Source organism: Symphalangus syndactylus, chromosome 5 (genome assembly GCF_028878055.3).
Source record: "Symphalangus syndactylus isolate Jambi chromosome 5, NHGRI_mSymSyn1-v2.1_pri, whole genome shotgun sequence".
In the NCBI taxonomy this organism is placed as follows: domain Eukaryota; kingdom Metazoa; phylum Chordata; class Mammalia; order Primates; family Hylobatidae; genus Symphalangus; species Symphalangus syndactylus.
The window spans coordinates 70,770,245-70,784,766 of NC_072427.2; the positions used below are offsets into that span (position 1 = coordinate 70,770,245).

General features: G+C 36.4%; 2 protein-coding genes across 3 annotated transcripts in view; both read right to left on the reverse strand.

Moving 5' to 3' along the window:
* The window catches only part of LOC129483208 (UPF0764 protein C16orf89-like), a 61,245-nt gene extending 57,554 nt beyond the window's left edge, over nt 1-3,691 (reverse strand). For both annotated transcript variants that reach the window (XM_055280252.2, XM_063640333.1), the window contains exons 1-2: nt 3,415-3,691; nt 2,091-2,202 (exon numbers count right to left, since the gene is read on the reverse strand). In XM_055280252.2, coding sequence (XP_055136227.1) covers nt 2,091-2,202; nt 3,415-3,487 — 185 coding nt within the window. In that variant the 5' untranslated portion in view covers nt 3,488-3,691. The remainder of the gene's footprint in view (nt 1-2,090; nt 2,203-3,414) is intronic.
* Nucleotides 3,692-4,267: 576 nt separating this feature from the next.
* Nucleotides 4,268-14,522, reverse strand: part of ERGIC2 (ERGIC and golgi 2) — a 47,792-nt gene continuing 37,537 nt past the window's right edge. The window contains exons 11-14 of the mRNA XM_055280251.2: nt 8,996-9,093; nt 6,680-6,842; nt 5,286-5,368; nt 4,268-4,772 (exon numbers count right to left, since the gene is read on the reverse strand). Coding sequence (XP_055136226.1) covers nt 4,710-4,772; nt 5,286-5,368; nt 6,680-6,842; nt 8,996-9,093 — 407 coding nt within the window. The 3' untranslated portion in view covers nt 4,268-4,709. The remainder of the gene's footprint in view (nt 4,773-5,285; nt 5,369-6,679; nt 6,843-8,995; nt 9,094-14,522) is intronic.

The following is a 14,522-nucleotide window of genomic DNA, read 5'->3' on the forward strand; positions in this document are numbered from 1 at the left end:
TCTGGGATCATAATCGTTACTTATAGTAAGAAGTAATGATTCTCATATGCCCACATAAAGGTGTGGAAAAATGCTCACTGCCTAGATCACTTAAAAAAATTTTTTTTTTTTTTTTTTGTAATTAACTAAGACTAGTAATTGCTGGTTTTCAGATGTAACTGGTTTGAGAGACAGTAGTGCCCCGCAAAATGGAGATACTACTGTGGCATAGGATGCTCGAGTTTAAATAGCCAGAAACACCTTTTCCGATACACAAATATTTCAGATGTGTCCCTACTTTATTTGAAATACTGATTCCAACCGGGAACTGCAAAAGGGATAGGAGATGTGATATGGCAATTTGGGTCAATTCCAGAAAAATACCTTAAAGAAAGTAAATGTAGGTACAGTATAAGAAATCACCAAATTGATTTACATAACTGCTTGAAAACAAAATACAAAGCATTTATTAGTTATGAGCTGTTGTTGGTCTGCTTTAGTATATAGTTTTCACTAATGTATACTTTTCCTCATGCCTTCTCATCCTTAAGTTTTTCCTTACTAAAATAGTATAAAACGAGTTATATTTGGAAAAGTTAACCTAACTCCTTTTGTGAAACACAAAATATTTGGAGTTGCCAAAACTATTTAAATGTTTCACTGCTTGTAATCTTGTTTGTATTCAACTGTTCACATATTTATACACATAATTTTGGGTCAACTACTCAATTTTCACTTTTCCATCTTTAATATGAGAAATATAAAATAAACCCTGTATCATATAGCAATTTAGCTCCATCTGGAAGAAAAGCAAATGTAACCATGTGATATTTTAAAATTCCTGTAGCTTTCCTATAAGAAAAAAGTTTAAATATGGGAACTGAGGCTTATTTGGGGGTACATGATTTTAATTTTCTCCTATTAAAAAGACAAAAAAATGCTTCATAATTTGTCATTTATTGAGTCTTAATGTTTATGCCTGCAACACTAAATATTTTATGTTCTCTTTTCTCTCAAGACAAAAAAAAAATCCAAGGCAGTCTGTTTTCTCCTCTTAAATGTAAAGTGATTTCATCAGTAATTTCAGAAAGTAGAAAAAAACTATGCTTTGATTACATCATCACAATATGGGGGGATACATGGATCTTGATCCAGGCATTTTACCATAAGGCAGTAAACAACTGGTGACCTCTCTATTTTGATAGTGTTGAAAAAGAGCTACCACCTTGGCTTGCTGAAGGTTTGCTAGAGCTCACAACAGGAAAAGTACTAGCTTAAAAGGCATGCTGAGATTTTAAAGGTCCTAAGGCTCAGGTTTAAGTAACTTTTGAACAATCAAAAATAGGCATCTTGAATTCAAGTGTAAGCTCTGAATTCTCAAGGAGTTTCATATTAAATTACTTTTTGGTACTTGAATTACTCAGGACATAGATGGAATGCACAGTGTATCTCTCTTACACTATTAAAAAATTAGATCTGTCCGAGCGCAGTGGCTCATGCCTGTAATCCCAGCACTTTGGGAGGCCAAGGTGGGCGGCTCATGAGGTCAGGAGATTGAGACCATCCTGGCTAACACAGTGAAACCCTGTCTCTACTAAAAATACAAAAAAGTTAGCTGGGCTTGGTGGTACACACCTGTAGTCCCAGCTACTCGAGAGGCTGAGGCAGGAGAATCACTTGAACCTGGGAGGTGGAGGTTGCAGTGAGCTGAGATTGCACCACTGCACTCCAGCCTAGGTGACAGAGCGAGACTCAGTTTCAAAAAAAAAAAAATTAGATCTTAGTCATTCCTTCATGAATTCCAAAATTAAGATTGTATTAAACACTGTAAATCTTGTTTGCATTAGTAAATTTTTAATTGTAAAAATTCAATGCTATCATAAAACATATATGAGAAAAGTGTGATATTAATCATCTAACTTGAGAACTAGAAGTAATTTGGGTGCCAGGTGCAGAGGCTCGTGCCTATAATCCCAGCAATGCAGGAGACTAAGGTGGGAGGATTACTTGAGTCTGGGAGTTGGAGTCCAGCTTGAGAAACACAGCAAGACACTATCTATATAAATGAAAAAGAATTGGCCAGGTTTGTTGGTGCATGGCTGTAGTCCTACCTATTCAGCAGATTGAAGCAGGAGGATTGCTTGAACCCAGGAGTTCGAGGATGCAGTGAGTTATGATCGTGCCACTGCACTTCAGCCTGGGCAACAGTGCGAGACCCCATCTCTTAAAAAAAAAAAAGAGAGAAAGGGAATTTTGCAATACTAAGTTAAGCTTTTCCTAAGAGGTAGTCTGAAGTGTACAAATACTGCAGCAGGGAATTATTCACCAATTTAATCTTCTTTATAGGTCAATGTATGCAAACACAGTATTTAAAAATCCATTTCATATAATTTGAGATCTCAGACTTTTAAATATGTAGTCTGGAATATAAATATATAGATATTATGAATACTCTTGTAAAACAAAAAGGAGAATTGGGTAACAAAGTAGGGTATCCTGGCTGGAGGCACCTCCAGGCATAGGGAAAGTTGCATAACAGGTAGGTGAGTAAAGTGCTCTCTGCAATAGAAAAGAATCACTTGGTGAGGCCAAAACTCCTAACAAATCCTAATATGCAGGTAAACTTCATCATCCAAAGGGCTGATCGGAATTTTAATAGTTCCACTGCCAAAAATCTGACTCCATTTGAGGAGTTTCAGATGGAAGCCTTTAACCTTTAAAATGGAAATCAAAGGCAAAGCAGAATTTTGCTTTAAAGAAATTCTTTTCATAGGAGATAAATTTCATTAAAATTTTAATATGGTATTTGGAAAATATGAAAACAATTAAAAATCATATATAAGTATCAAAATAATTTTTAAAATCCTTTTTAAAGGTACTAAACTGTTTTAATCCTAAATGAAAGAAAATAATCCTAAATCAATATTGTTTTCCCTCCCATTTAGAAAAAGCCTTGAAACTCGATTGAATTTTCTTACAAGCATACTTAAAGGACCAACAATCAGTCTACGATTCTAATTCTTTCCTATTAAAATTCCTGTTGATAGATGTTCTGTTAGTTTATAGCCAAACTTTGTTGGAAATAATCTGAAGAAAAAAAATCAAAACCTAGAGAAGGCTCATTCACTATTCAGAATTTTCTGGATTTAAAAATCTTTCATAGTATGTTATATCACTTATTTTCATCAGTTAACTTCATGGCTCTTAATGATATATTTTTTAAAGTGATGCTTCTGTTATTTTCTGCAAAACGCCATTCTGCATAAACTTTAGTGCAAAATAGACCCATCACTATTTCTCCTTCTCTCCATTATATTGTTTATCCTGTTTTCATAAATTTATCTTTAAAAAAATCCATTTGAAAAACTGTTACCTGTGATATCCTATTTTCTAAAAGCACTATTTTAAATCTAGTTTTTCAGTCTTGTTATTTACCTGGAATTCTGTTTCCCCATTTCCTTAAATGATTTAAACTTTGGGGACTGGCTGATGATTCTTCTACTGTCATTCAATACTACAAAAGGAAAACTGATATTGGTACACATATTCCAAATACAGCGTTTAACAGTACCTGTGTGATAGCTCCCTCTCACTATTTTTAATCGTTTATAATCTGAAGCTTTAGAACCAATCCTTAAATAGTAAGAAAGTTAGAACACAATCTAATACAGAATCAATCATATTCAGGACACCCTGAATGCAAATACTTCATAATACAGTTTTAGTTTAATGGATAATGTTTAACATGGCACCTCTCAAATCTGATATATCTTGTGGTGCTTACAATTTGCCTTACACTTTCATTTAAAGTTACCCTGTTCTCCACTCACCGCATGTATAAAATATCCTATTTTTCTCTTAATGTTTTACAAACCGGTAATTTTCACTATCAGTAGCAGATCTTTTTATAACGCACCCTATGTTCCCCAAAATATACCAATAATATAACGATTAGATTAAAAAACTTGGCATCTTTTTTAAAAAAATGTGCTTTCTTTTCCGTGTATAAGACTCTACTATACCATTTGTGAATGACACCTTAGTTACATAACACCTACATACTTGCCCCTGTGAGAATTTACCTTAGTCTTCTAAGACTCTATCTTCAGCAGTTAGATAAGTCAATAACCAGAGTTCAAAGTAGTTACTTTTTAAGACCAAATTATTGGATAACTGGTCTTGTCAATATGGCTTAACATTAATATGGCTATAACATAGGGACTAGTCCCTGTTTTTTTTTTTTTATTAACAATGTGACCTGATCACAATTCTTTAAAGTCTAGACTAGTTTTCCGTATGTTTTCCACATTTTATTCTGACATCATATCTTTTAAAAACAAAAGGATGCGAACATTTGCACTTCTCAATGTTTTTTTTTTTTCCCATAGATGTAGTTTCACTTATTTCCTTCAGGCTTTTTATCAGCAAGAAGCAATGTCTGATTTTGATACCACCCATTTGCTGTGAAAATATAAGAAGGCATCATCTTCAAAGCAACACTCCAGTTGGGCTTCTTCACTGTTTAGCTGCATAATTTCTTCTAGGACATTTGTAACAGACACAATGTATATAGAATTTCAGTTTGGGTTTTTTTATCCTTTTTTTCTTTCTTAAAATAATTATGTTTTCTGCTTATTTGTGTTTTCTTTGAATATATTGCACAATATTTTATTATTAAAAAAAGGTTTTATGTCTCAGGCAAAAAGTTTTTCTCCTTCACTCGGGAGGTGTTAATGTGTATTATTTTCTAAAAGAGGTAAGTGGTTGTCTGTGTGGCCATCCTCAAAAGGAACCTAAGGAGAAAAGGAGGGGAAAAAAAACACCAAAGAATTAGTTTTATTCCTTATACTCTTTCCTCTAAACACAAGGTTTTATTTTGGGCAATCCTTTCTAGTAACCAAAAGCTACTATTTCTCTCTCTCTCTCTCTCTCTCTCTCTATCTCTCTATCTCTATCTTTTTTGAGGCAGGGTCTGCTCTGTCACCCAGGCTGGAGTGCAGTGGTACGATCACAGCTCACAACAACCTCAACTTCCTGGGCTCCAGTGATTCTCCCACTTTGGCCTCCCAAGTAGCTGGGAATACAGGCTTGCACCACCTTGCCTAGCTAATTTTTTCTATCTTTTGTAGAAATGGGGCTCTCACTATGTTGCCTTGACTGGTCTCAAACTCCTGGGCTCAAGTGATCCTCCCACCTTGGCCTCCCAAAGTCTTGGGATTACAGGTGTGAGCCACTATGACTGGCCCATAGACTTAACAACGATTCTAAGACTTAGAGATCAGCACCATGTGTACTACACCACTTACAGAACTGACAGGTTTATAGGATCCACGTCTGAAACGACAGCAGATTATTTCAACTATAAATTTTCCAATTCCATGTAACATGCCTGTAATAAACAATAAGTTTATGCTTTTACTTATTGCCTAGACTGTTATTTAAGAATAAATAACTATAATAGAATAGATTATGGAAGAAAACAAAGCAGTTTGCATTATTCACTTCCATGGTTAAAAATAATCAAGAAAGGTTTTAAAACAAATGGATTTCTTTTCAAAATCACAAGGCCACATAATTCATGATCTGAGCACAATTTTTTTTTTTTTTTTTTTTTTTTTTTGAGACGTCTCGCTCTGTTGCCCAGGCTGGAGTGCAGTGGTGTAATCTTGGCTCACTGCAACCTCCACCTCCCAGCTCAAGCAATTCTTGTGCTTCAGCCTCCCAATTAGCTGGGATTACAAGCATGTGCCACCACACCCGACTAATTTTTTATATTTTCAGTAGAGACGGGGTTTAGCCATGTTGGCCAGGCTGATCTGGAACTCCTGGCCTCAAGTTGATCCGCCAGCCTTGGCCTCCCAAAGTGTTGGGATTATAGGCATGAGCCACTGCACCTGGCCCAAACACAATCTTTTCAAGGTTTTCCCACACCAATACAATTTTGGAAAATAAATGATGTTAACAACACAAACTTAAATAGATTGAAATGAAGCACTAACAAAGAATTTGGAAAGAAAAGCTATTCATTCATTTAAAAATATGATTCTAAGTATAATAAACTACCCAGCTCCATCTAATACTGAATAAGGACTGAAGATGAAAATAGAATTGTTTCCTTTTTCTCTATTGTACTTAATTCCCAATTTTCATCATTACAATTCGACAAATAATCTTAGCGAATTCCAGGATCTCAGGACAAAAATCATAAACATGTTACTGATTACAAATCTAGTTTCATGTATTGCATAATTCAAAGTACTATAACATGATTTTACATACTGCAGTTAAAAATGCCTTAAATGCCTTCTAGACATTTTCATATTTAATCCTATAGCACACGTGCAAATTAGACATTATTATTGCTATTTTTACTGATTAGAAAACCTCAAAAAAGGTAGGTGATCTATTCCAAGCTACCACCAAGTAAATGACAGAACTTACATTCAATTCGACTTCAGTCTGATGTTAACACCCAGGATCTTTCCAACTCACAATTATATAATCTACCTTACATCATTGAATACAATGAAATTAGTTATGTTTACCGGGTAGTCAATATAATTTTGGATTTTGTAATTAAAGCAAAAGCTATTTAAATGCCAAAACATGAAAATCTGTATACTTCTTGCCCCTTTGAGAAGAAGCAACTTAAGTATAAGCAACACTTTTAGAAATCAGACAAAAAGAAATGGTTGTTAACCTGTTGTTGAAAAGATTCCTCCAACAATACCACAGAGTCTTACAAAAAACTGCCAGAATGGCATGTGCTCCTCAGTAACTGTCACCATAAGAGAACTGAGATCATATTTCATAAATATCCCAGAGACTCCATGGCTGCCTGCAGCATGGTTAATGATACGTTCCTAAAAGGGAGGCAAAAGGAAGGGGAGAAATAGGAGGAAGAGAGAAACAGAATTCACGTCATCTGGTTACTTACATACATTCAATATTAAGCCCTGAAGCCCTACTGTAAGAGGAAGACATCCACATTTCCTTATGAACTGTCCTACTAGACTAAGCTCTTCAGAGACAAATTATTTTGCATTCTTTGTGTGGTTAGCTTTTGAAACTGTCAAAAGAGCAGAATCATTCTTATTTTCTCAAAAAGGTCACCTTAGATACAAGTTTTCTGCTGAGCTCAAGAGCTTACAAATGTATGGCATGTTCCTCACGCTATGACTAAACTGCAAGGTTTAGGAATACAAATAATGAGGTTAACTACTACCAAGGGAAATTAAAACAGTTTTATGTAGAGCATTACAAAACCCTTTCCCTATTACTAGCACAATACAGCCTTATAAGCCAGCTGATCAAATTTCCAATAAAGTGACTACGTCTTAAAGCTCTAAAATGCTCAATATCATGCTGAGTTATAAATATATTGTCACTACCTATAAGGGTATAAACTGTTTTAGGGATCAGGGCATATACATAATGAAAGACTAATAATGATTCACTTTGGATTCCAGGACTAATGAATGTCAGCCCTCTCCCTCCCACCCCCTATCCTGTACTTCACCAACCCCAGTTACTCCATTCTTTTTTAAGTTAAAAAACTATTTTAGTCACCCTATCAGTATAAACACATCCTTCAACAGTCAAACGCCCTAGGATTCTATTACATATATATTTTTGGTTTTGTTATTTTAAAAATATATCCTGGAGATATTTTCATATCAGTATATAGAGATCCTTCTCATTTGATTTTTAACAATTGCCATCTTCCTCCAGTGTGTAGATGTACCATCTGGGTTGTTTCTAATCTTCTACTATTACAGATAACAATGGAATGAATAGCCTGAAACACACACTTTTATATTTTTGCCCACCATATCTTTGGAATAGCTTTCTCGAAGTGCAATTGCTGAGTCAAAGGGTAAATGCATAGGTCCTTTTGCAGATACTGCTAAACTACGTTCCATAAAGATTATGCCACTTTGCATCCCCATAGCACGGCATGTTTGCCTGTTTTCCCCAAAGTCTTGTCAACTGTATGTATTGCCTTGAGGTGTTTGCCAATCTTACAGGTGAGAAATGGAATCTCCCTACTCCTTAAAGAAATGTTGAAAAGCACAATATGTTCTTGTATAAACTTTACCTAGTTTCTTTGTATGAGTGTATACACACACATACTTATACATATATATGCAGTTATATGAACTTGTACTTTCTCCCAAGCCAAGTGAAAAGCTATAGACACATGACACTTCACCCCTAAAAACTTCAATACTTAATCTCATAAAAACAAAAAAATAATCGCACAATTATTGAGGGCATGGTCATCATGAGTTATAAGGCTAGTAAAAGAAAACACTATATAAAGGAAAGCAAAATTTTTAAAGCACTTAAATTTTGCCTTAGAATTCTTCTGGATACAAGTGTTTGAATAGTCACCATTCAAACACAAAAATAAGAAAACATGACCTCAAAGTAGATAAGAAATCTATTAAACTGTCCAATTCCAAAACTTTGCTCATCATTGTCAGTATTTATTTATATGGCCATACCACCCTGAGGTAGTGGAATGTTCTTCATCACAATCAGATGAATACAAAGCATTAATTTAGGAAGGCAAACCCTCTAAATTTGCTATCTAATCCATGATAACCATGTATGCCCAGAGAAGGTAGTACATTTATTAATAAATAAATAACAGAATTCAGAGAATCTGCTGCCAGATCAAGAACTGCTTATATCAATTTATGAGAAAACATTTACAAAATTAAGACATTAAGAATAAAATAAGGCCATCACAATTTAACAATTTTAAATCTTAATGCAATAGAAAACATTTCAGATTTTTTAATATATACTTTTATTGCTTTAGAATATACTAATATTCATTTCTGATATATTTCTGATTTAAAATAAAATGTTAATTCATTTCAAAACTTCCACAGATTTTTAAATGAGGGAAGACACCAAGTAAAACACCATCTTATTTTGTAGCCAGGAAACTTTAAAATGCCTTTTTAAAAAAATCACCAAATTATTTTACCGGTTGGATTCAACTTACCCTTTCTGTCACAGAAAACTGATGGGTGTCTGCTGATATTTTGTATGTATGTAGTTTTGTTGGCACAACTGTAATAAAATATTGGAACATCTGGTTGTCTAGAATACAAAAAATACTTTTTATCAATTCAGTAGCAACAAAACTACTGCCAAATATATTCTTCTATTAAATATATTTAATCTGAAATTTAGCTGGATGTGGTGGCTCACACCTGTAATCTCAGCACTTTGGGAGGCTGAGGAAGGAGGATTGCTTGAGTCTGGGAGTTTGAGACCAGTCTGGTCAAGAGAGCCAGACCCTGTCTCTACAAAAAATTTAAAAATTAGCTGGGCATGGTGGTATGCACCTGTGGGTCCCAGCTATTCAGGAGGCTGAGGTAGGAGGATCATATGAGCCCAGGAAGTCAAGGCTGCAGTGAGCCATGATTGTGCTACTGCACTCCAGCCTGGGCAATAGAGCAAGAACCTATCTCAAACCAATAAAAAATAAAAACATTTAATCAGAAACGTAATATTACATACAACTTAATGTCTAACAAAAAAAATTTTTAAAAGAACCAATGAAAGCAACATATTTATACTCAGTAAAACAAGTTCTCAGTAAGCATAAGATGGGCAACACAGATGTTTAAAAAAATGAACTGGTGACTTAAATATTCCTTATAATCATTAACATCCTTTTATCAAATATGAAAAAGTAGCATTTTTCTTTTTCCTTTTTTTTTTTTTTTTGAGATAGGGTCTCACTCCATCGCCCAGGCTGGAGTGCAGTGGTGCAATCACGGCTCACTGCAGCCTTGACTTCCTGGGCTCCAGCAATCCTCCTGCGTAGCTGGGACTACAATGCACACCACTAAGCCCAACTAAATTTTTTTCATTTTTAGTAGAGACAGGGTTTTGCCATGTCGCCCAGGCTGGTCTCAAACTCCTGGATTCAAGCGATCCTCCTGCGTAGCTGGGACTACAATGCACACCACTAAGCCCAACTAAATTTTTTTCATTTTTAGTAGAGACAGGGTTTTGCCATGTCGCCCAGGCTGGTCTCAAACTCCTGGACTCAAGTGATCCTCCTGCCTCAGTCTCCCAAAGCGCTGGGATTATAGGTGTGAGCCACCGCGCCCGGCCAGCATTTCTATAGTACAGAAACTAAGAATAAAATAAAATTATAAGAGAGTAACCACCACAAGACACATTTTCAGTTTCTACTAATATCTTAAGATATACACTAAACCAAAATCAAATTAGCTAGCCTTTGAATAAATACAAGGAACTGATATTACAGTCAGAAGAAAACTAAAGAAACTACTCAATGATGGCCTGGGGTTACTGTGTAACCAAAAGGATCATTTTTATATAGTCATTAGGCATCTCTACGTTTGACACAAGTTTTAAATACCAGAATATTACCAATTACTAATTAACTGTAAACAATTACCCATTCACATAATATAAAATATGTTAATTCTCTAGGTCTAGAGAATTCTCTAGAAAAATTATAATTAGATACACCTATCCATAGGTTCAACTAGAGAAGTAAGTAAATGTTTTTATTATCCTTTTGTTAGAGATGAAGCAACTCAAGTACAGGGATGTTAAGAAACAGGCCAAAGTCCAAGTTATTAAGTGGCAGAGTGAGAACTTGAACCCAGGCAGTTTCACTCTAGGGGAACATGGTCTTAAATTTAAGCAGAAAAAATTCTCCCAGATTTAAATAGAAGCTTGCACCCCTTTGTACGTAAAAAGAGTAAAAGCTTTGACCTTCCTCTCCACTTCTCTCTCTCATGGAAGGAATGATTCATCTGCAAAAAGTAATCATGTGTGGCTAAGCCACTTAACTAGATAGTATAGGCATTCTCTCTCTTAAACAGCTCTGTCTTCAAGACATACATATCCACCTCTCTACCATTAGGAAAGTGAGCCATCCCTGCCATTTGAGAAGTTGGCAGGGTAGGAGGAGTATGGAGTTAGGTTATCCAGTTTGTGGCAGCACAAACTGGATAGGTTGTTTTATTTCTACCAGCTTCATTAATAATAAAGCTGCCTGCAATGCTCTCAAAAAGATAATCGCTTAGCTCACTTATTTACTTCACTCAAGTTTTTTTCAAATACCACGGCCTCTTCCATGGCCTTTCTCATATCATAGGCAATCTCCTTTATTTTGTTCAAAGCCGTTTGCCCTAACACTTATTACCTAAAGATCTAATTCCCTATAGGAATGTGTGCTCTATGAGCGGCGGGGACTATGTCTATCTTGTTTATCCAAATCTGTACTGCATTAAAGATGTTAATTGTTAAGTAACTCCTGCAACACTTCTGGAGAACATCAGGAAAGGGATAGTTACCTGACACAGCAGATATGTAATGTTGGTTTTTTTTCTTTTTGGAAAAAGAGGCTGAATAAAACATATATTATGAAGGAGAAAAGTATACAAACTGCTTTAAAGCTGTGAATAACCTGATGATACTCACCTAATGGCATTTCAGAATATGACTCAAAATACCTTAGTTTCTCTGAATTTATAAAGAAGTACACTTAAAAACAGCTTTTTGAAAATTAACTTGTTTATATTTAGAAGAGCTTCTGTACAAAAATTTGTAGTTCATTTTAGCATCTGGAAACAAAGCACCAACCAGTATGTTTCCAAATGAGCATCTCTCAGGTAACATGCAATGTATTTCAGAGGAGAATTAACATATGCTTAGATTACAGATTAGATTATACTGACCAAAGCTTATAAATCTCAAAATGTTTCCATCCACACATTTCTAAATTTAGTACACTCAGGTTTCCTGAAGTGAAACATTCCCACATGAACATAAAATATTCATGAATGTAAATCAATATTCTAAATTCTAAACATCTTTAATATATGATTATAACACTGCTAAAGAGTAAAGAATATGAATAAATCTGAATAGGATATTAATAAATCTACCTAAATTAATAAAAAACTAAATCCTTAGTTATAATTTTATAAAGGACAGAATTCCTACTAGCTGAATAAGCTTCAGAAGTCCTTAAGATGTCCAATAGCTGGAACATGGTATATAATATGATTATTTTAGAAAGAGGCAATCAAAAACCTGCAGAAAACATGAGAACAGACTACTTTCTAAAAAACTAAGAAAATGATCTTTCCATATTTGGACAGACTTGATACTTTAAATGGAGCAGAAGGTTAAAAAGAACATTTTAAAAAGGTTATCTGTGCTATAATGTACTCCTTCTATGTTAAAAACCAAACCATTCCAGAATAACTAGGTTTCTGGTGTTTGTAAAATTCTCCAGAGGTTTCTAAAATGATATATATGCATTTTAAAACTTTGAACCCTATATTATACAAAGAAGAAAATTCTTCTCATAATGTTGAACCTTTTTTTCATTCTTATTCTTTCTTTGGTGAATACAAAAAAGTGCAGTTATGCCCTATTAATGTATTAACCTTTCATCTATTTCTACTGTTTAAATTGAACTCCTTCTGCCTTTTAACTCCTTCATCTTTTAACTCGAATTTCTTTATTCTGTTCTATGGCTCATTTTTGAATATTCAAATTTCATCCACTACTAGGACAAATTCTCTCCACAAACATCTCACTCACCAACCACTTAAAGATTATCTTTACACAGTAGTTGGGAAGACATTAAAAATGTATGAGTATTCAGGTTATAAGCAAAATTTTCTACATGTAAAATCCAACAGTAGGGGTGGAGCCAAGATGGCCGAATAGGAACAGCTCCGGTCTCCAGCTCCCAGCCCCAGCGACACAGAAGACGGGTGATTTCTGCATTTCTGCTTGAGGTACCGGTTTCATCTCACTAGGGAGTGCCTAACAGTGGGTGCAGGACAGTCGGTGAAGCGCACTGTGCGCGAGCCGAAGCAGGGCGAGGCATTGCCTCACTCGGGAAGCGCAAGGGGTCAGGGAGTTCCCTTTCCTAGTCAAAGAAAGGGGAAACAGACGGCACCTGGAATATCGGGTCAGTCCCGTCCTAATACTGCGCTTTTCCAACGGGCCTGGAAAACGGCACACTAGGAGATTGTGTCCCGCACCTGGCTCGGAGGGTCCTATGCCCACAGAGTCTTGCTGATTGCTAGCACAGCAGTCTGAGATCACACTGCAAGGCGGCAGCGAGGCTGGGGGAGGGGCGCCCGCCATTGCCCAGGCTTGCTTAGGTAAACAAAGCAGCCAGGAAGCTCGAACTGGGTGGAGCCCACCACAGCTCAAAGAGGCCTGCCTGCCTCTGTAGGCTCCACCTCTGGGGGCAGGGCACAGACAACCAAAAACTCAGTGAGAACCTCCACAGCCTTAAATGTCCCTGTCTGACTGACAGCTTTGAAGAGAGTAGTGGTTCTCCCAGCACGCAGCTGGAGATCTGAGAACGGACAGACTGCCTCCTAAAGTGGGTCCCTCACCCCTGAGCAGCCTAACTGGGAGGCACCCCCACAGTAGGGACAGACTGACACCTCATTCAACCGGGTACTCCTCTGAGACAAAACTTTCAGAGGAACTATCAGACAGCTGAATTTGTGGTCTCACGAAAATCCACTGTTCTGCAGCCACCGCTGCTGACACCCAGCCAAACAGGGTCTGGAGTGGACCTCTAGTAAACTCCAACAGACCTGCAGCTGAGGGTCTTGTTTGGTAGAAGGAAAATTAACAAAAAGAAAGGACATCCACACCAAAAACCCATCTGTACATCACCATCATCGAAGACAAAAAGTAGACAAAACCACAAAGATGGGGAAAAAACAGACCAAAAAAACTGGAAACTCTAAAAAACAGAGCACCTCTCCTCCTCCAAAGGAACGCAGTTCCTCACCAGCAACGGAACAAAGCTGGATGGAGGATGACTTTGATGAGTTGAGAGAAGAAGGCTTCAGACGATCAAACTACTCTGAGCTACGAGAGGAAATTCAAAACAATAGCAAAGAAGTTAAAAACTTTGAAAAAAAATTAGAAGAATGGATAACTAGAATAACCAATGGAGAGAAGGGCTTCAAGGAGATGATGGAGCTGAAAGCCAAGTTTCGAGAACTACGCGAAGAATGCAGAAGCCTCAGTAGCAGATGCGATCAACTGGAAGAAAGGGTATCGCTGATAGAAGATGAAATGAATGAAATGAAGAGAGAAGGGAAGTTTAGAGAAAAAAGAATAAAAAGAAATGAACAAAGCCTCCAAGAAATTTGGGACTATGTGAAAAGACCAAACCTACGTCTGATTGGTGTACCTGAAAATGATGGGGAGAATGGAACCAAGTTGGAAAACACTCTGCAAGATATTATCCAGGAGAACTTCCCCAATCTAGCAAGGCAGGCCAGCATTCAGATTCAGGAAATACAGAGAACGCCACAAAGATACTCCTCAAGAAGGGCAACTCCAAGACACATAATTGTCAGATTCACCAAAGTTGAAATGAAGGAAAAAATGTTAAGGGCAGCCAGAGAGAAAGGTCGGGTTACCCACAAAGGGAAGCCCATCAGACTAACAGCTGATCTCTCAGCAGAAACTCTACAAGCCAGAAGAGAGTG